This window comes from Lepisosteus platostomus, chromosome 3, assembly GCF_059453375.1.
Source record: "Lepisosteus platostomus isolate fLepPlt1 chromosome 3, fLepPlt1.hap1, whole genome shotgun sequence".
Lineage (NCBI taxonomy): Eukaryota > Metazoa > Chordata > Actinopteri > Semionotiformes > Lepisosteidae > Lepisosteus > Lepisosteus platostomus.
Genome location: NC_142613.1, coordinates 47,115,179 through 47,138,539, shown reverse-complemented (window position 1 = coordinate 47,138,539; position 23,361 = coordinate 47,115,179). Strand labels below are relative to the sequence as shown.

At 37.4% G+C, this 23,361-nt stretch overlaps 1 protein-coding gene across 6 annotated transcripts in view; it reads right to left on the bottom strand.

Annotated features, from left to right (window-relative positions):
• armc2 (armadillo repeat containing 2) overlaps positions 1–23,361 on the bottom strand; it is a 110,096-nt gene that overhangs the window by 38,295 nt on the left and 48,440 nt on the right. For all 6 annotated transcript variants that reach the window (XR_015935421.1, XM_088625777.1, XM_088625775.1 and 3 more), the window contains 8 exons: positions 22,179–22,402; positions 17,810–17,955; positions 17,066–17,165; positions 5,225–5,537; positions 3,817–3,939; positions 2,739–2,852; positions 1,878–2,007; positions 1,350–1,504 (listed from right to left, as the gene is read on the bottom strand). Coding sequence is in view for 5 of the 6 variants with exons in the window: in XM_088625777.1 (XP_088481903.1) it covers positions 1,350–1,504; positions 1,878–2,007; positions 2,739–2,852; positions 3,817–3,939; positions 5,225–5,537; positions 17,066–17,165; positions 17,810–17,955; positions 22,179–22,402 (1,305 nt within the window). In the remaining variant the exon portion in view is untranslated. The remainder of the gene's footprint in view (positions 1–1,349; positions 1,505–1,877; positions 2,008–2,738; positions 2,853–3,816; positions 3,940–5,224; positions 5,538–17,065; positions 17,166–17,809; positions 17,956–22,178; positions 22,403–23,361) is intronic.

Below are 23,361 nucleotides of genomic sequence, written 5' to 3'. Positions count from 1 at the left end.
TCACTATATGTAGAAAGAAAACCATTCCCTGCCTGACTCAGGCCATGTTTTCAGTCTGAAAACTTGCAATTAACCATGTGAGATCACATTTTCACATACTGTACATATCACAATAAGAAGGGGAATTCTTGATTCCAAAACAGAAGTTCATGATGACAAACAGAATAAGATGTACATGTACAGTCAGGTCTTTGCTCCAGCTGAGATGTTAAGTAGCGGTAGTATTTGATCTACATGCATGTTTAGACTTGTGTTTGCCTGTTTCGGCACACAGTCTTTGTTTCAAGAGCATTGTTCCAACAACTTACACATAGAATCCCCTCAAATTATTTTTTAAGACTGTCTTCCTCGCCTGTCCAAACAGCTCTTACTACTTGAGCAACTGACAATGAACAGATGGAAACAACCAAGTATGAGGGACTCCTACATTTTTTTTCCTTCTGCAGGGGTTGTATCAGTTACATTTCAAATGTAACCTGAACAAGGTACAAGCTCCAAGCCTGATCCTGGGGGACCCCTGTGCCTGATGTGTTCTTATTCACAGAGTAAAGACTTTCAGCTGTCTGCGCAGAATATATTTCTCTTTGTATTTTCTCTAAGGTACAGTTATGCAGTAGTAATGATTGTTCATCATAGTGTATTGTTTTTAGTTTTTCATTTTTGCTTCTTAATTTCAATTCAAGGATTATAGTTATAGTTATTTTAAAATAAAACTCAAGTAATAAGTAGTACACAGCTATGTAATCTGAAGACATGGTGCACGACTGATTTGAGAGAAGACTGAAAAGGGGGATCTTTTGAAATTAATAATCACAACAACTAAATGTCCCCAGAAAAAATTGCAAATATCTCTAAAAGATTCAGATTCAGCATTTTTTAAGGGAAGTTTGGATTGCACAGAACAATTGCGTCATATTTGGAATTACTTCAATACAAAACTTCCTCAAGTATAATGTAGTTCTTCATAAGCACCTTCTTTTAAACACAAAAAACAGTTTTTTAAAGAGCTTCTCACCAATACTGTAAAGACTATCAAAAAGGTAACATCTTAAGAAGTTAACAAATACATTAGTATTTACAAACTACCACAGATTATGAAAATTAATATTTTAGCCTTTGGATCCTAAAAACCAAACTTGTTTATTGTTAATAACCTGATGCAAGTGTCTTATTGATTCTGTTAAAGAATTCTTTGTAATTTTTATTTTTTTTGTTCTTTCCCTGAATCCCACTTAAATAACACAACTATAAAATGTGAAGACATTCTGATTTGCTTTAAACTGACTTGAAGAAATAACGATAATACACCACTCTTTGAAAGAAAAAGAAAAACACAAACGCCTTACTACCTAAAAAGACAGAAAGAAGCTGAAGCAGTGATTTTGTCTCCTCTTCTCCAAAGCTGAAAGCTGCACTTTCCTCACTGTAGTTCCACAGGGTCTTACATACAAGACCCGCCAACTGCCAGTCCACTGGTCCAAAGTCTCTCAGGCAATCGATCAACCTGCAAGTCAGTCGAATAACAGTGGAGTTACATTCAGTGTTAATTACAGGGACATTTCACCTGTTGGTATATACATAATAGAAATGTCTATTAGTGAAAGGCAATCCTACATTGACGGAAATGGCTTTTTAACCACGTGACATTCAGGGTGACTCAGCTAGTAATGGCACTCACTCCCAGCACATGCTGTTCAACTTCAATAAGCTGTATGTCAGTCCTGGCTTTTGTCAGTCTCTTTCAGCTGGTACAAGCTAGACTGACGAAGATCTAGACATTTACACTGACCCGTTGCACCAGAAAAAACAGAAAACAACATGTCTGTTGGGATACTGGGGTGTCTAGATTTTTTGACACCAGATCCTTAAAAACTTACTTCTGGATTCCTCCTTCTCTCAGTATCGTTCTGCTGGTCTTGTCTGCTGTGAGGTTGATAAGCACTCCGCAAGCAGAGAAGCAAACATCCTGATTCTTTGAATCCAGCAGCACAGTCATGAATTTGTAAACTGGGTAAATAAATATGTACAGATATAACATTTTCCTATACTGATGGGCTTTAAAAAAGAAACAAATGCTGGAACCAACAGTACTGACTGATTTCTCAATCAAATATTTAAAGGATTAACATTATGAGATAAAAATATTCCTATACAGTATATCAGAAAACCGTAGCAGGAAAAAAAGAGTGACTATATAAAAAAAACATAAAACATTATCAGGAAATATCCAGCCCTCCAAGCGGATGAATTCTCTGAAGTGACTGAATATTATGTCATCCAAAGCAGCCCAACTAGATGAAAAATGAAACATATCATTGCTTTTTTATTAACAAGCTATTTATACCAAACACAGACAACTACACTACGCTGTAAAGCAAGAAACAAAATGATACAAAATAATCTTGAAGCACTGACAAACTTTAAGAACACTTGTGCTACTGAGATGGAATCAAAGCAACACTTATTTAAACTGACACAAAAACTATTTAATGGAACACCTTTTCAAGGATCTATGTTGTCTTAGCCTGATGAATGTTCATAGGAAACAGTTCACTGACAAGTTACATTACTATTTCATAAATACATCTTCTTTGGGTTGAAATTTGAAGGAAATGTCATGGTACAGCTTTTCTCTTCTATCTTCAGCCAGCTTTTTTATAAGGTGGTATTGGTGCCTTACTGTGGATATTTAAGATATTTAATTCCACATGTTCTTGAACATTTGACACAAAGCTTACCATGCTTTTGCAGAATAAAGTCCCGGATTTCCTTAGTTTGTGAGAAATTTCCAAACACACGAGTTGCCTCCAGCACTGCCTCCATATTATTACTCAGCAGCAACCTTAGGAGTACTGTGAGTTTTCAACAGAAAAACAAATGTGTTGTTAATATAAATACAATTTGGTCATTTTCATTAAAAACCATCCCTCCGAAAGGAATCCATTAGTAACAGGGATGTTTTGAAACACACTCCACAATTAAGCTGGGACTTTCATATGGAAGGGGGCATTCATACAGTACATCAACTAAACCAACTTCAGGCAGGACTTTGAGATGATTATTTACAGTATAAACGTTCATGCAAATCAACACAAACATACTTTTCCAGAATTACATGATTCTATAATTTAAAAAATATATACTTAAATAAGGAATGAGAGATGGTGTAATTCTTTAAAATATTTTTCAAGAAAAACATCAATCACATTACTTTAAAAACAATTCTAAAATAAAAAGGCCTTATTTCTTATTATCACAGAACATAGCTGTACATCACATTTTATTGGCCTTATTTTTTAAAAAATATTGTGACACTTTTAATAATCCTTTTTTATATTTAGGGACTGTGGGAACCAGGCTGATGTGTGGCAGCCCTTAAGAATTCAAGATTCAAGTATAGGATTTAAATCTAGAGAACAGGCTGTAAACAGAGATCAGTTGCAGCATGCCGACAGCCCGTCTATGTGAGGCTACAGAAGTTTCTAGGCTATAAGCAATCACCTTTGCCTTGGCTACAGCATGTCATAAGTGTATATTTATAAATCACTAATCCTGTTAAACAGCAATAAGACCTTTTAAACCTTTGATAAGAATTACTTTAAATTTGCTATTCACACTTCTCAGATTATGATTCTCTATATGTAAAGCTCATAAAACCAATGCTTACATACAGGAAATAAGTCTGACATTGTAAACAGAACAATGCTGACATTGCTGAAACAAAACCTTCAGTGTGTTTTTAAGTAAGAAAGATTCATTCCTGACATTTACAGACATTCTGCTCCTTAATGTGGATCCAATGAGTGACTGGCTTACACTCGGCAATATGAAGCTGTTTGGCCCTCACCACAGAGTTTTCAGCTGGGTAATATGATAGATTGTTGATGGTGGCTGCAGCATTGATCACAAGCTCCTCACATTCATCAATCGATTTGTACTCTGGTTAAGAAACAATATACAAAAACAGAATGACTTAGTGTGCCCCTTAGAGATGCAACAGTGACATTTATCATCACTCAGGAGACTGGCATCTAGCATGATAAAGTACTAATGAGATGCAGCATTGTAGATCACATTTGCTCTGATAAGACTGAAAGCAGAAACTTTCACATAGCCTTAATTAGACAACAACTCAGCATTAACTGATTGGATCTAAGCAATGTGACAAAGCAAGCTTTTCTTATCAACTTCTCTAAACCACCCAAGCATTAAAACATTAGCTCAGCATAATTTTATTGAAATAAAATAATGTTTCCTTACCATTTTATATAATAAATTAAGTGGAAGCATTTTTATAAAATGGAGCCAAATATTGTTTTTATGTAACAAATATTGCTACATGACTGTAGAATACACCTGAAGTTATAAAACATGGAAAGAAGTAACAAGAACAGTTATAGTTTATTTTTCTTGTTAATCCAGAACTATTTAAGTGCGAATTCTGTAATAAATATAAGAGACTAAAACTTGCCTTTTGTGTCTGTATGTGAAACAGAAAAACCATACAACTGATCAGGCTTTCAGTAACCAAATGAGTCACATTTTTTAATTCATACTGTAACTGGAAATGTCCTTTATTGTGGTATAGCATTTCCAAACCAAGTACTGTGTTTGCTGCCTAAACCTTTCAGTAAGTGATTACTGACGCTACAGTTGTGCAAAACAGGATGTCACTTTGCAGGGTGACACTGTACAGGAGCTGCGAAGAATAATAAGTATGTGCAGAATAACATGCAGACTTCCTTTCTAAATACAAAAAACGCAGTTAAAGAGGTAAAACCTCAATATTGATAAATTGAGTTACTGAAAGAGTTTTGAAAGCTTCATTCTAACTCAAATTCAAAGTGAAACCTTCAACATTTGATTTATGGAAAACAAAAGTACCATTGCTATATGAAATAAATACAAACTATATTAAATGTTAAAGCTAGTAGATAAGGTGGGTAGCTGCGTCAGCATGCGTAGGCTGCAAAGGGACAAGTAATAGGTTTATTCCATGCTGAAAAAAAAGAAGAAAGAAAACATTTTGTTTCGGCCGTGGAGCCTTCATGAAGGTCTTGACACACCTGAAGAAGGCTCCACAGCCGAAACATTGTGTTTACTTTCTTCTTTTTTTAAGCATGGAATAAACCTATTACTTATATGTAGATAAGTCTAGTTGAAGTTAATGTATTAAGAAAGATTTTTCATTCATTGTATTTTAAAAAAAAAATTGATAACCTACCGAGTACTTTAACAAGTAGATCAATACACTCTTGGTTAGAAGCAAGTGCTGTGCCGACAGTGGGGTGAATTGATAAATTTGCAAGAACTCTAATCAACTTGATAAGAACATCCTCCACCTCTGAGGGACGTCTTTGATTATTCTGTCTGCAATCTTTGGAGCAGTCTTCTGGCGTGAAACCCATCTCCAGGTAAGTGTGGAAAAGCCCCAGAAGCGTGTCAACGCTTCCTTTTTCTGTGAAGAATTGTTCTCGAGCCTCGTTGTTCTTTGCTGTCAGGTTTCCAAGAGTGAAAACAATACGAACCACCAAGTCCTGGAAATAAAATCAACACGAGAATAAAAGCACCATAGCTGCTTTAGGTTATTCTAAACGGAACACTTAAGTTTAACATGATGCTGAATAGACTTTATCTTTATGTTTTAATTCCATTTGGGAAGACATACTGATTTGCAGAACACTATCAGTCAAGTTTGCCATAATTTGTACACATGCAATAAAGGGCAGAAAGTAAGAAAAAAAAAAACAGTGTCATACCAATGTATAAAAATGTGTGTTTTTGTGTGTAATTAAAAAATAATCCTGTAAACTATTCACCTGCCAGTAACAGACAAAATCAACACTGATAGAAGAAGGCAACCAAATTGTCAAAATAACACACATTAGTTAGTCTTAAGATGTGAATGTAAGACAAATACAGCTGTCTATCCCTTCACTATCACCTAACGCCCACAAGACAGGTTTGCTCCACTCTGAGACCTGGAAAGAAACAGTCAAGACTTGGAAGCTCAAAGTAGCAGCTCTTTAGTTACCTCCATTACAGATACTGATATTTAGATATGATCAGTATGTACGTTTAATCACACAGCAGTCACTTAAACAAAATAGTTACTGCTGAAGACTGTATTCTTAGGAAAACTGGACCCTGCAGCCAAGGGGGCTAACCTATTCCAAAGAGTAGCTAAGGCAGGTGAAGACTCAGTTCCTCATGTGGGGACAAAAGACATTGGTTTTAGCAACAGCTAACTTTCCATAACAAAATAAATTAAAACCCGGGGAAGAAAATTAAGAGTGGGATGAAATCAGTTTTCTGAAGGGTCCTCACTATAGCATGCAATGATGAAAAACTGTTGATGTTAATCGAAAAGAAAACACAAAACATGGTGTGCTAAAGAAGGCTTCAGCCACTAGAATCCTTTTAATGGCAAAGACTATTTCAGTTGTACACGGAGAAATTGAAGCTACTGCATTAGAATCTAACTGTGATGCAACTGGATTAGTGGCTACACAGCTGAGATGGGATGAGACTGGGGTGTATCACTGTACACCAAGAGCATCCAGGTCCAGGAACTTGGAACAGATGAATCAAATAAGCCACACGTGAAAAACGTATATAGGAGTTAGTGTTAGAAGTACTGTATGTCATAGGGCACTGAATTCAGTTATTGAGTAAAATGTGTGTAATAAAATCAAGACCTTATCAGAATGTCGGAAGAATCAGTTATTTGGGGAGATGCAAAATTTTCATCAAATTTGAAAAAAGATCAAGGACATCAGCAAATTAAACTAATTCAATTCAAGCTTTGTTGGCCCCTGGGGGAAATTTTTTTTACGGCACAGTCAAACACAACACAATGACAAATAAACATCATCAAAAGGAACGAGAATACAGTATTGTTACAGGAGAAAAGAAACAAGAGACAACGTAGTCACTTTGCATTGTTTAAGAGTGTCATTGCAGTGGGAATGAAAGATTTCCTGAGTCTGTTGGTTTTACACCTGGGGACACAGAGGCGTCTCCCAGATGGAAGAAGTGTGAATTTGCAATGGAGGGGGTGAGACACACACTCCATGATGCTTTTGGCTTTCTTAGTCACCCTCTGTTTGTAAAGGATACTCAAGTTGATTTGATTATTCCAGATTATTTTGCCATTTATATTCACTAATTTACCCAGCCTATTACAATTACCGGTACTTATGTTAATAATAATTGCTTACACTTATATAGCGCTTTTCTGGACAGTCCACTCAAAGCGCTTTACAGGTAATGGGAACTCCCCTCCACCACCACCAATGTGCAGCATCCACCTGGATGATGAGACGGCAGCCATAGTGCGCCAGAACGCTCACCACACATCAGCTATCAGTGGGGAGGAGAGCAGAGTAATGAAACCAATTCATAGATGGGGATTATTAGGAGGCCATGATTGGTTAAGGCCAATGGGAAATTTGGCCAGGACGCCGGGGTTACACCCCTACTCTTTACGAGAAACGCCCTGGGATTTTTAATGACCACAGAGAGTCAGGACCTCGGTTTTACGTCTCATCCGAAGGACGGCGCCTGTTTACAGTATAGTGTCCCCGTCACTATACTGGGGCATTAGGACCCACATGGACCGCAGGGTGAGCCAAACCATCAAGTGAAGCAGTATGTTAAGACACTTTCAATGAATGATTTGTAGAAAAGTGGAAGAACAGTTTTATCTACCTTAAAGTAGCTGAGTTTCCTAAGAAAGAAGAGTCTCTGTTCTTTCTGTTTTGACTGTTTTTGTCAATGACCAGTCCCAAGTACTTGTAGTCATCGACAATTTCAACAGGATGACCACCAATTATAGTGGGTTGAGGGGGTGTTGTATTTTCCCTAAAATCAATAACCAGTTTCTTTGTTTTTGAAACATTTAAATTTAGGGGGAGCTCGTTGCACCAGTTAGTAAAATCATTTAGAATGGGCCCATGATGGTATTCTGTGTCTTTAAATAAACTGTCTATCTGTGTGTTTGCTTATGCAATCATTATTGTACAAAATGTACAGCAGCCCTGTGGTGTTCCAACTGATGTGTAGCGAATGTCAGATAAGCACTTCCCCAATTTGACCTGTTGAGACCTGTTAATTAGGAAGTCTAGCACCCATCTTATCAGGTTGTCATTCAGATTGAAGTACTTTGAGAGTTTCTGTGCAAGCAATAGTGGTTGTATTGTATTGAAAGCAGAGGAGAAATCAACAAATAAAATCCTTACAAAGGTCCCTGGTTGGTCCAGCTGTTGATAGACTAGATTTAACAATGTGTGTATTGCATCATCAACCACCTCCTTTCCCTGTATGCAAACTGCAGGGGGTCGATGAGGGCTTGTGTGCTCTTTGTAATGTGTTTCTTCTGAACTATTCTCTCAAGTGTTTTCATTGGGAAAGATGAGAGGTAACCGACCTGTAGCTGTTAAGGCCACTAGGCTTGGCAGTTTTAGGAATAGGAATAATGATGGATTTCTTCCACAGAGAGGGAATGATCTGTAAGTTTAAGGACATCTGGAAGAGAAAACTAAAAAATATTGCAAAGCTCATTTGCACAAGATTGTAGGACCCTACCACACACATTATCTGGACCCGCACGTTTCCGTATATTGATTTTCCTAAAAAGCCTACATACCTCTGCTGTGTCAATATTAAAAAACTCTCCAGATACAGGGTGAATATCCTATGAGCTGAGGTGGTTGTAGATTTCAATTCAAAGCGAATATATAACACATTCAGATCATTGGCCTGCTGTTGCCCGTCCATACCATTTAACAGAGGTACAGTGCTGCCACTATGCTTCTGAGGGATATTGACCATGATTTTAATGCCCTGCCATGCCATCCTGGTGTCACCTGTTGTCATGGTGTTCTTTATTTTCCCCCTAAACTGTTCCTTAGCTTTCCTGGTCTCCCTTTTCACCTCTCTCTGCACTTCCTTCCTGAGCTGGGTGTCTCCTTGAGCAAAAGCCAGTTTCTTTTTTAGGAAAACATGATAAAGGCTTTTTGTTACCCAGGGTTTGTTATTGGAAAAAGCCTTCAAGCTTTTGGTAGGGATGATAGAGTCGACGCAGAAAGAAATATAATTGATACCACAACAGCGAGTTTGTGAATGTCCTCCAATGTGTAATTAAACACGTCCCATCGCGTGCAGTCAAAGCAATCCTGAAGCCGTTCAGTGCTCGCCGTGTCCCAGGCTTTTACTGTACTTTTCTCCTGTTTGATCCTCTTGAACAGCAGCTGCTAGATCGGCCTGAGAAGCACAGCGTTGTGGCCGGAGTTGCCCAGTGTAGGTCTTGAGAGGGACAAGTAGGCATTAGGAACTGTCCCGTAGCAATGATCGATTATTGTATTCAACAGTGTGGGGCAGGTCACGTATTGGTTATACGTTGAAAGATAAATAAATTTAGGAGCATCTGGGGATATAGCGTCCAGTTTCTGGTTAACATCAAAAAATTATATTGGATGCCTTTACCGCATTCACCTTAAGGTGGATATAGATGAGAGTAATAAATTGAAGCTGAGGAAATTGAAGGGGTGCAGAGAGACACTGAGCAGTCTGATGTCAGGCGGGCACATGCTTTCATGGACGGTGATGTTCTGACGCCAGCGGTTGTTTATCATCAAGCAGACCCCTCCGCCGTGATGTTTACCTGTGCTTTCAGGATCCCTGTCCAGCCGGTATAGAGAAAACCCCTCAGGCTTGACAACATCGTCCTTCACGGTCTCGTCCAGCCAAGTTTCCGTAAAAGCTAGAATGCAGGCATCCTGAAACCCGTGCAGGAACCGCACGCCGGCATGCAGCTTGTCTAGGGTGCTCCTCAGTGAGCGCACGTTCAATAGAATGACGGTGGGCAGCCAGAGCTTATTTCTCCTCTGCCGGAGCCTCTGTCGCAGTCCTCTCCTCTTGCCATGTTTGCGCTTAGTTATCTGATTAAAGTTCGTATTTTTTGTAGAACACAATGTCTTGCGGAAGATTGGCAAACAGTGTATCTGAGGGTTGAAAATCTTTGGATCTTAAAGTTAAATGGAATTCTCAGCTATATTTCAAGCCAACGATGCCTGCATCACGCGCGCCCCAGCCATGGACTGGTGGAGCCGGTTGTTGGTGAGACGAGATGTACGTAATAAAATACAGAAAAATGAAAATAAAATAAACAAAACATAGAACATAAAAATAAAATAAGATAAAAAGTGGAGAGGACAAAGACGTGCCCCTAGTCACTACAGAGCAACGCTCCTACTATCTTCTAAAAGAGTAGAAATAACTAAAAAACAATGTTCTCAAATAGTTTGTCAGTTTTAACTACTGGAGATGTGTGTATTGATCTAGCCTTTTCAAACAAAGAAAGAGTGAGGAAAACAGATGACAGAACAAACAGAGAAGTGCAATCATAATATGGTTATGTTTTGAAGTAGGATTTGAATCTCTACACGTGGAATCCAAAGCAAAGGTTAACAATTTCAGGAAAGCAAACTATAAAGAAATGCGAGTTTAAAAAAAGAAGAATCGAAGAGGATCAATTTGGAGTCAGCAGATAATAGATGGCAACATTTTAAAGTGAAATTGCTTGAAACACTGAATAACAGTGTTCAAAGAGTAAGAAAATCAAAGGTTAGAAACCAACTGCCCAAATCAATTACGATAAAATGATTACGAATGAACTGTATCTTGTTAAAGCAATGGAGTTCAACAAATTAGTGCAACAGTGCACTGCACTACAGAAGCTTCAAAGGAAATTCAAAAAGACCAAATTTAGGTCAAGGAAAACACCTGACAGATAACATGTAATGAAGACAAGTACAGGATGTTATGTGCTTGCAGAAGTAATATACACTGCAATTAATAGATGGGAAAAAATGAGGATAGAAATACATGTTGACGTAACTGTGGTCTTCTAGACAATATGGGAAACCAATACAAAAAACAGAAACAGAATAGTAGGATGGTTAAAAGCATATAATTTAAATCAAGGAATGATATGCTAATATTGTACAATATACAAGTAAGACTTCATTTAGATTATAACCAGTTTTGGTTACAAAAAAATATATTGAGGATCTTGAATCAGTCCTACTCTGATAAGCTTAAAAACATAACCTTTTTAGTCTTGAAGATGGAGATCTATTAGGGGAACCAATTCAATTAAAAAGCCAATTCAATTAATAATTTAAAACATTTAATGCCTTGATATCTCCCTGTTCATATTCATCTCCACTTTAATTAGAGACGCTTTAAAAGGATAAATGAGATTGTAATAGATACTAATCAGTTTTATTACTGTATTAATCAGTACAGTAATGTTTGTATTTTGTGTCTTCACTGAAATGAATTGGTAAATGTTTTGTTTAGAATTGTACATCAATGGAAAGAAAACATTTTTTGCCTACATGAAATGCAATCGGGTTTCCTAGTGAACACCTACAAGAAAAAAAAACTTCAAGGTGAATTTAAACACTATAGTATTAGTGTCCATGTGCTCTCTTCTGCAATTTTGGTTCTTTGTTGCTGTTAATCCTATTTAAATACAGTGCCCTCTAGATTTATGCATAAATGAATTATGGCTTAGATAATGCCTTTATGAAAGAATTTTAAAAATAATATATTCTAATTGTAATAGCACCTCATACTAATAGCAAAGTCATATTTAATGTTATAAAATTCTAATTTAAGTAATTTAATATATTTATTCAAGAAAATACAATTAACGGATCCTTTCAAATGGAATACAAAAAACCCAACAATCTACAGTATGTAACATTCTGCTAATTGGAAGTGCAATGGAAGCCTCTAACTATACAGGGGCCTCTGAAGAATTTCTGTTTTCCTGGGGTTTAGAAGGAGTTAAACACAAGGTCCCAGGCCTGAATGAGAATGGCAGGGCAGAAGAACAAGTAACAATAACATGCACAAGCATTTTTTTTAGTAAATACCAATAAATCTAGTTAAAATACCAAATCATGATACTGTATTTTGCCACCACCACATTGCCTGCCTCATTGCAACTTTGCAACACATTCTTAGATTTCTTTAGTTCTAAGATTGACAACATCCGGCATCACATTCTCTCTACTACGCATATCATTTCCATACCTCCTCACTCCTCATCCAACTTCTCTGGTTCCCTTCTCTCTTCTTGACTCAGCATCCCTCAATAAACTAGTTACACGCATGAAACCCACCACATCTATTTAAGATCCCATTCCCACCACTTTATTTCAGTCCTGTTTCTCTTCTCTCTGTCCTATTGTCCTCAATATTATAAATTAATCCATGAGCACTGGCATTGTACCAATGGTCCTCAAAACTGCTGCCATTACCCCAGTGACAAAAAAGCCTAACATGGCTCTCGACAATCTTAACAATTTTTGCCCCATCTCCAACTTTCTTGCAAAAATTCTAGCACGTGCTGTCACACTTCAGTTACATAACCACCTCATGACAAACAACCTTTTCGAACACCTTCAATCTGGCTTCTGTCAAGCACAGAAACTGCCCTGGTCAAAGTCACTAACGATCTTCTAATAGCTTCTGATTCTGGTTCCCTTTCTATACTCATCCTTGTTCTCAGTGCTGCTTTTGACACTGTTGACCATAACATCCTACTTTCCTACGTGTTTGGAGTTTCTGACACTGCCCTCAAATGGTTCAAATCTTACCACTCTGATCGCTGTCACTTTGTCTCTCTTAATGGGTACAGGTCTGAAATTGGTCTTATTAAGTCTGGTGTTCCTCAGGGCTCATTACTTGGCCCCTTGCTCTTCAGCTCTTTACATGTTTCCACTTGGTCAGCTTTTAAGATCACATGGCCTCAGCTTTCATTTCTACGCTGACGATACTCAAATATACATCCATACCAAACCTGACACTGATGTGGCTCTCTCTGTTATATTTAACTGCATCTCTGACATAAAAATTTGGATGACTCAAAACTTCCTTCATCTTAACTGCGACAAGACTGAAGTCATGCTTATAGGCATCCCCCCCATCAACTTCGTAAAGCCAGTCCTATAACCCTATCTGTAGATGGCTCTGTACTTGAGCTTCAGTCTAAATGGAAAAACCTTGGCGTTATTTTCGATTCTGGCTTAACATTCGACCCACATGTGCAGCATACTGTCAAAACATATTTTTTTCACCTCAGAAATAATCACTAGACTACACCCTATGCTATCACTAACTGTGGCTGAAAAGCTAATCAACACATCTGTGTTCTCTCGAATTGACTACTGTAATGCTCTACTCGCTGGGGTATCTAAATCTACTTTGAACAAACTGCAGTATGTCCAAAATTCAGCAGCCAGAATCCTGACCAGGTCTAGTGCAAATGATCACATTACTCCTATCCTGGAGTCCTTGCACTGGCCTCCGGTCAAATTCCATGTAGATTTTAAAATCCTCATGCTCACCTATAAGGCTCTGCATGGCTTGGCACCTCAGTACCTGTCTGAACTATTAACGCCCTACTCCCCACCTCGCAACCTTCGCTCTTCTAATTCTAGTCTCCTTACTGTCCCCCAAGCCCGTCTACATTGTATGGGTGACAGGGTCTTCTCCTGTTATGCCCCCAAGCTCTTTAACTCTCTCCCCAAGCATATCAGAGAGTCACCTTCTCTAAACTCCTTCAAATCCAGACTCAAAACCCTCTTCTTTAGAAAAGCCTTTACTTAACTGGTTCCATTCTTCACCCCTCTGCTTTTCTTAGTACTACAGTCCACGGTCTCCTCTATATATTGTAATTGTTTTATCTTGTGCATTCTTTTTATTTATTGTTGTTGTCATTCTGTAAAGCGCTTTGAGAAGCCACCTTTAAAGGCACTATATAAAATAAAGTTTATTACTATTATTTGGCCTTCTCAATTTTTCAAACAGTCCCACTCTGATGGACTCGTTGTTCGTGGGGCTTCAGAATCGGAGTTCATGACTTACTAATTGTGCTCACACACCCACAGTGAAAGTCCAGTGAAAATGTTACAGAAGTGACGTCACCCCCTTGAGATTTACTGTAGAATTCAGCCATGGCAGAAGAGTCTTTTGGGCCAGTGGAGTTCACAGCTATAGCTATTTTGGACATGGTGCCGTGTCTGCTCTGAACCCACTTTGCGTATACAGTATTGCCCATGAGAAACCATTTTGAAAAAAACATTTTAAGGATAAAATTCTTGACCTTTTCATTATTTTCATAAAGCAATAATTCAAACACATTTGTGGTCTCAAAAAAAGTTCAGCTCAGTTATGTAACTATTAAGACAATTCTGTAGCCTCAAGTAGATTTTAGGATCTTTAATGAACAATTTCCCCCTCATTTTTGATAATACCTATTGTTAAAAATTTGAACATATCACACTGGTATGCACAATTTTTAGCTTTTATTAAAATATGAAACGCGGCTTAACTGAGTAGAGCCTTTTACACGACCATTTTCCCCAAGGGCTCTTCTCTCATGCTTCATTTTCAACATGTTATGCAGCCAGGATTCATTTTCTCCATAATTACGCATGTGTGTCTGGTTTCATGACATTCAAACTTGTCACTAAATGGTCAGTAATTCAAGTTTGATTACCCAGATTTATATTCTCTTCACCTGATGCAATTCCTGATCATTTTGAACAACCATTCTTTTAGCCAGAGCGTCATCATTATTCACAACCATGTCAATACACACCTGCCTCCTGCTCTGACTTTGTTTTTAGTTTGTTTAGACACAGGTTCAGACTCATTGAAAGTTGTTCACGCAGGTTTACTGAAAAAAACCCAATATATATATATACACGTTTTTACACAAATGGTATTGAAATTTCAATTACAATTTCCACAAGAGGTGTTTTAAAAGCGTTTAGTTCTCCTTGTCCAAAGTCTGTCTGTATTTTAAAACTATCTTTAAAAAGTGTAAATGCATATGTTCATTTTTTCATGTCACAAGGAGGTCACAAAGCATTGAAAAATCTAAGGCTGAGACGAATTAAGCAAATATATGGTATTTGCCCACACCGGGGGGCACCTGCGGCTGGAAGGTTGCTGGTTCGAATCCCGCCGCCGGCAGAGGAATCATACCCGTTGGGCCCCTGAGCTCCAGCTGCTCCAGGGGCGCTGTATAAATGGCTGACCCTGCGCTCTGACCCCAAGCTTCTCTCCCTGTCTGTGTGTCTGTGTGTCTCATGGAGAGCAAGTTGGGGTATGCAAAAAAACAAATTCCTAATACAAGGAAACTGTATATGGCCAATAAAGTGATCTTATCTTATATACACAGAAGACATTCAGCAGCAGCAGTAGCATGCACCAGCATGGTTAAGGTCAGAGACTTCTGTGAAGACAGTAGGCAAGCAGGGGATTGCTGTGAAACAATCTACAAGATGCGCAATCTTCTACTCTCCAGCGTAGAGTCCATTATCATTAAGACATTTAAGTTCACTGGTATAATGGCCACCCTGCCAGGAAAAGGATGCAAGTGTATCTTGCCAGTACAAGCCGTGAGACAATCAGTTTTAAGACGCAGTTGAAGATGTTGTATCAATCTGGTATCTTCAGGATACAAAATGTCCAAAAAACTAATATTCAATACTGCCTGCATAAATGTGGCTTTCAATGATTAAGCATCTCCTGAGGGTAAACCATAGTATACAAGGACAAGTAGAAAGACATAGCTACTGGTTTATTTCAGTATTATAACTATTAAGCAGAACACCTCCTAAAAAACTAATATATCCTTAAGTCAAGGCAGAATACCTACATTACTGAAATATGTAAAAAGTCCAATATATTTGTTCAGTTGTGCATATTATATACTGTATACTGAATTTAAACAATTTATTAAACAGAATCCTCACTGAATTATCATTAGGAGTGTTAATTCTGCCTAAAGTTTTCCCAACACCTTACTGTGCCTTCTCCTGAAGAAGAGTCCCAGGAGCTTGGCAGCTATCCAGTTAGATTTCAGGATATTACAAATACGATGGACTATTGATAAATGCAATTCACTTCTACACATTCGCTTGCAGCATGCACAATGAAAAGTGTTGCCAACTTACTTGACATGAAATGCATAGGGAACAGGCTTGTATGATGAGTACTGAGTTTTACCATCAGAAAAAAAGCACAGTAGTATTTTTAGAACACGAAGTGATATCATGTGACTAGAAAAACATTGTGTGATACAGTAGGACATGATTGCAATTATACCTCAGTTTTTTTCATGAAACAATCCAAAGTGTTTTTTTTATTTTTACATTTTTAAAAAAAAGACAATCCCAGTACAGAGCTATATAACAAAATAGCACCCAACACCCTCCATACAAACCCTTGGTAGCAGTCCCTTTGCATTCAAGTACTCAGCCCCTTCCAATGATGTCCCATTTGGTTGAAATACAAATAATACATTTGTACATTTTAAGTGAATATTTGTAATCAAGAACGGAACATTCAAAATAAACACTTTCACATGGTTGACCTAAAATATGTTGATTGCATATGCATAAGTATTTCCAAAGTCAATACTTGGTAGAAGCACCTTTGGCAACAATCACAGCTGCAAATCTTTTAGGATAAGTCTTTACCAACTAGGAGGGTGCAACTTGCTCAGGCTCTGTCAGGTTGATTAGGGAATGCTTAATGGCAGAATTTTCAAGCATTGGAAGAGGCTCTTTCCACAGTGACTCTTGGAAGGTACTGTATTAATGGAAGACATCTCCTGTGACAACATTCAAGGTCGATTCACCTGAAATACCTTCTCATAACTACTGTATGTATAACCCCTCATGAATGCCATCAAGTGAAACTAGCTCTTCGCCCCTTGTAAACCAGGATTTTTGGAGGTATAATTTAATTTGAATTTAAATAATTTCTAGAAAGATCTTCTTACGAGTGTTAGATCATCTTATAATCTAAGAAGGCTTCAAAGGCACTTTGAAATGTTCTCTTACATTCTACTATTTCCAAAACGTTTTCCAAGTGCTCCTGTAAGACATATTTGTGTCTGATACACGCTGAAGGGAGTCATGAGGGAATACTGTGAAGAAATAAAGTGTGATAACTGCAAAGCGTTCACTACACATACCTTCTTTCTCTGGTGCTTGTTGAGCAGTATCAAGAATAACCGGTAGCAGCCTGCATAGCTGGCCAGTGCTGCACAACATTCAGTGTAAGAAGAGAGTTTACTGGAAAAACAAACAAACATATGCTTATATCTATAAACTGTGATACGCTCAAACATGGAACAAATTTATTTCTGAAAATTCTAAAAATGTGCAGTACTGAAAATAGGACTGTACATATTAATCCCTGCAGGGCAAACACACCCACTCCCACACCCATATGGGACAGACTGGAGGCACCAAGTGACATGGAGAGTATGTCTAGGTGGTGGAGGAGGAGGGAAAGGAGGAAACCGAAGCACCTGGGAAAACTTAGGCAGCCATAGGGAGAACATGCAAACCCCACACAGAAGGTATCCCTGGCCACGAAAGAGCCCAGAAAGCAAAGCTGTGATGTAGTAATGTCAAGTGTGATCCTATCCCAACATAATATAGACAGTAACATATATATATATTTAAAAAAACATTTTATCATCACAAGATAAATCCATACAGCAAACTACAAACACTCGTAAAGTTTAATCTTTACATATGGCAATATTTAATTTGGAACATTTTCTAACACTTTATCTATAAGTGATTGCAAAAATATCTAGATCCAGACCCAGGTGTGATCATAAGAAACATTTTTGATTAAGTGTTAAGCTTGGACAAAACAAAATACCATCTTAATCATTGCTGAAGTTAATCAAAGCTTAGTAAAGTACCTCAATACTCTGGCTACGTTCATGCAGATATCCTTGTCATTGCTGTGTTGCTCCAATATTACACAGAGTTCTGGAAATCCACTGTTAGAAAGGAATTCCAGTCGGGACTGGGGAAGGTCAGCCAAATTTCTTAGGGTAGCTGTCAGCTAAAAGGACATATGAAAGTAAGAAAATATCACAAATGAAGCGAAAAGGGTAAATGAAAGGGATATAGTGTATGCATAACCTTTTAGTAGCTTGTAAATGAATTGACACCAAATATAGCATCCCTCCATGTCAATTAACAATAGCAAATAGGCTCTTATTGTTAAAAAATACCACAATAATAATATCATAATTATGTTTAAAATATCTTGTCTAAAATTATTTCTGATTGGCATTCCAACTAACATATTTTACTGTATGTTACCTCTGTACTCTAATCTAAAGTATTCAATAATACCTGTATTTTTACAACTTTCCAGGACAAAGTTCTAAATTTAAAATAAATGAAGAATATTTGTCACCAGATCTGTGGTTCAAATAGGGAAGAAAACAACAAAGATAAGTCAGTAATATGAAGGGGAAACTGGATAAGTAGAATAATGAAAAATGTCATTAAGGCTCTGAGCTCAGCAATTACTGACACAGCTGATACCATTGTTTCCAAATTAACAGAGCACATTCAAAAGGTTATCAAAATAAATGCCTAAAACTGGACACTATAATTATTGGCATAGCAAAGGACCCTTGAGAATCCCTGTATATCTAATGACAAATATGCTGATAATGAATAGTCAGTCTTTCTTATTGTCATATTTAATTAAAAACTAAATCAATTAAACAAATAACACAAAATACGATTCATTTATCCTTAAATAATGCAAGATTTAATAATCAAGTGACACCCCCATGAGCACCAATGACTCCAAATTAAATATTTCCTGTAACCATTAAGCAGTCTCTCACAATGGTTTTCTGGCCCAATTCCTCCTCACAGAACTGCTTCAGCTCTGAAACATTTGAGGGTTACATTGCATGGACAGTTTGCTTCAGGTCCTGCCACAACATTTCATGGGCGTTTAGGTCCAGACTTTCACAAGGCCCTTAAAAACACGGAATTTTTCCTTCTGCTGCCACTCCTTTGTAGATCTGCTTGTGTGTTTAGGATCAGTGTCTTACTTCAAGACCTACTGCTGGTTCAGCTTCAGGTCACAGGTCGATAGCCTGATATTCTCTTCTGATCTCATACAGAATTCATGGCTGTGTCAATGATGACAAGCTGTTCAGGTCCTGAGGCACATTAAAGTACCCCCAAACTATCTTACTCCCACTGCCACGCATGAAGGCTGGAATGAGGTTCTTCTATTCAAAAGTAGCATTTGTTCTCACCAAACATAATGCTTCTCATTAAGTCCAAAGAGTTCTACCTTTGGTTCGTCTATCCTGAGAACACCATTCAAGAATCCAGTTGTTTTCTGATAGCCGAGTCATGAGCTTTATATTTGTTTAATTTATACATTATTTTGTTTCAAGAGACATGGAACAGGTTACTATTAACCCTACTGGATTTTCACACAATGACTAGTTTTGATCCAAGAAAGCTATCATGGTGAGACTACAAAATATCTACATTTATCTTTGAGGTTCAAAAACTTTCTCAGCACTGTACACGCAGTTAATGCATGTAAAGCAATTAGCTTGACCCATTCTATTAAAATAAAATCATGTAAACTGATCACAGGAACAGAAACATACACAGATAACTGTGGACTGTTCCAATATTTCAGCCACATATTTAACCAGGCAACATCTTTCGCAACAGAACTGGCAGCCTGTCTATCTGTTGACTGTTTAGTATGAAATGATAAGGTTCTGGGAAAGAAGAACCTCTGCTTATTCGGTTTTAATCCAAAATAAAATACACTCTGCTAGAGACAGCAGGTTTTTTTAGTTCCCTAGTTATAATCCATATTCCGTTCTTCTTATAACATACTTCATACTTCTAAAATATATTTTATCATATAATTTATGTTACATTTAAAAAAGACACTTTTAAAACAACAGTTTTTTCCAATGCATTGCTGTATGAGCATTTCTCAAATTTTAATCTAATCTACCCCCTTTCTTGCAACCCCTACAACAAAATCCTTATACCACAAAGATCTATATATTATTTACATACTTAATCAAACAAATGACTTTGCAACTCTAATCTAGGAAACACACATTTTATGTTTACTGAGCAAATGGCGAGCACTACGTTGACACAAAACAGGGTGTGTGGTGCTTTTTTTGTATGCGGCTGGTCTAAGGCAGCATCATGTAACAACAGCAGCTCTGAACAAAGGTCTGTTGAATCCGTTATCACAAAGCCACGCTAAAGACTTTAAGAACATACTGTTCTGTCACACTTAAAAAGAACACCACAAACCGACCTACCACAGTACATATTGTAAAGTGATTTAACTAAGGTCACTAAACTCACTAATGCACCACCTACAGTACAAGGAAAAACACTCACCAGCTCACTACAGGGTTTTCTTTACCACTTCAGTAGCTCTTTTAGAACCATTTAATACTCCGACAAGATGCAGCTGAGGTTATTACATAATCGCAGAGTTTACAACATTTAAAGAAACAAAATGAGGAGATATGGAGCTAGAAAGTCAATGATACACCATTTGATAATCAGAGGGTTACACAAGATTTATTTGAGCAGAAATGAGAACAATGCAAGACAATAAAAAGCCAGTAAAACATTTAGACTACAGTACCCCAGTAGCTTCCATTTCATTACACGAACCTATAAACATTGAAACAAAGGCCCCTAGACATTGTAAGGTCAGCATTCATTAACAATTTTGTTTTGGAAAGAAATTGTTAAACCCTGGAAGGCTGTAACATCTGTGAGCAATTTCTAATGTCTGCAGTAAGAAATAGAAACAGGCCAGTGAACAGGAGGTCTTGTGCCTCTCAAGGTTGTAATGCAAGATTTTTGTCTGCCTACTTATTGGTATCTAACTAACGCAATTCAAAGAACAGCTGTCTGAATAATTTCTTTGGTGTAGAAAACAAAATATTTTACAATGTTAATAGCTTATAGGGTACTTAAGGTGGTTCATTAAGTCATATACTGTAGTTAGTTTTATTCAATAGAGAAGTTTAAGTACCCTGACGCCACACCAGCACTAATTTACAAAGCAGAAAAATCAGTAGGCTATCCATGTAGCCTAATAATAATCATAATTTCAGTAGAAGCAGGAAGTGAAACAGTTAACCAGACTGCACCATTACAGCATAGTGTTTCAGCTCTCTTTTTTTCCTAAATGTTCTTTTTTTATAAAAGAATGTAGAAGCTACAATGAAAAAAACAATTAACTAGTGGACTAAGGGATTCAGCTCTTTACACCTGACTTTGTTACAAACTCCAGGGCTGGCAAGTCACTCTTGCCAACCACCTTTAGTAAGAATAGATCATACAGCGAACATGTCAATTTCAATTTTGTTGTAGGACTGTCCCTTGAGCTATCTTATTTCAGAACTAAGTCCATGAGGGTGTCTGCCACAGGGCATCACAAGAAGAAACTACATTATCTCATACCTTCATATCCATATCAAGTTCTCTGATCACTGTCTTACTAGTACTATAAATGTATCTGGGCTCATGACACACAGTGCTGTTCTGCTCTCTACTGGTTCCGTATCAGTGCTGCTCTTATCATTTAAATAATTATTAAAAGCAGATTTCTAACATGGGCCTTTTTCAGTGTGGAATGGTGTTAGCTTCTATTCACAGGTAATATCCTTTATTTCTATACTTTGTCAAATTTTGCTATAGTTAAAACGTTTAACTATATTTTAAAGGTTTGCACGATATGCATCTGATTGAATGTACAGTTTTTTTGTCCCATGATAACACTACAGAGTATCTCTACACTTTATGACAATTTCTAACATTTTTAAATTAAAATAAGTATATTTGTTATTTTATGAGACTATGTTTCCTCCGATAAAATAAAAAAAATGCATTTTAAGTAGTTTTTGTTAGAATTGAAAACCTGTAGTAAAGTACACAGGTATTCTCAGATATACATGCTCTAGGATTTTCTTTGGGAAGTACTCAGTATACTGCAACAGTCTGGATCATAAAACCAACATTGAGTTGTTCAAAAAGATCATATTAATCATTTGAAAAGGAAATAAAACTCTGAAAACATTAATTCTAATGAACACCCAATGACCATCTTGCAATACAACAGCAATAAACAGCAGTTAATCAATCAATCCCCGTGCCATTTTTTATGAAATATGAGAAACAAAATGAAATAAAAATCAATTTATATATACAGTACATATTGTGTATGTTATATGTTGTGATATACAGTACCTGAACCAGAATGTGTCCTGAGATGGTGAAGTTTGTTTTGTCCAGCCTGTTTGCATCATTGAGCTTCTTGGTCAGCTGCAGCAAAATGCTGACAGCACCTTTGTTCTGGAGGAGCTTGAGGAGCGAGCTGTTTCCGGAGAGGAATTTCAAAGTGCCCATGCAGTACAGGAGGGCCTCGGCAATAGAGAAGATGTTTTCAGAGCAGAGGACCGATAGCAAAGAATCTATGAAAGAGGATCACAGACAAACGCATCCACTTGAACACAGGCTTTGCAGGTATATAGCAAAAATAAGATAAAACACAAAGGCGAGATTTTTTTGTGAAAGTACTAATGAGAGAATTTAATCAACAGCTTTCATTTTCCAATGTAATCTTTTTGAGTAAAAAGTAAAGATAGAGTTAGTCAATCACACATCAATTCTACACATCATGCCTAAGGTAACATGGGTGTTTATGGACTTACTTGACCGCGCACAAGAACATTAAGGTGACTAAAGATAGGAAGACATGCGACCCACCTTGTCACTTTTCTACTCAGACACTGTGCACTTAACTGGTCTTAACCCTTTACACCCTGTCTTACACCTGCACTTCAATCAGTACTAATCATCCTTCATAATGAGACACTGGAGTCTTATAAACAAAATACTGGAAAAGTTTACCCAAAGCAATGAGCTATAGATCACTCTGGATCTTTCTTTCAGAAATCATCAGAAATCCGTAATCTAAATTCTTCTTTCACACTCTCTCTCCTATTAGACCCTTTCTGACACAAAAGACTGCACATTTGTCTTCTGTTGGAACGGCACAGGAGCCACAAAAACTACACCTGTGGGAACTACACTGTTTACATTCAAATCTGAGCTCTCACTCTCTCCCATTCCTGCAAGAGCTTAGGCACAGACTTTAGCCTTTGTCCTAACCAGCGACCCACAGAGCCAATCATATCCTGTATAGTCTTTTCCACCTGTGGAATTATATTCACACTGGATGCCAATTTATCAATTAAGCCAGGTGAATCTAATTTTCACTCCAGTAGGTGGCTTTAAACTAAGCCTCTACATTCACTATCACAGAGACCAACCTGCTGGGAGCAATAATCTATAGAGAGGTCTAGAAGCATTTATACCAGAATGGAGGCAGATAATCCAGCAAAGCCACATCTGGGAAATCAAATATAAT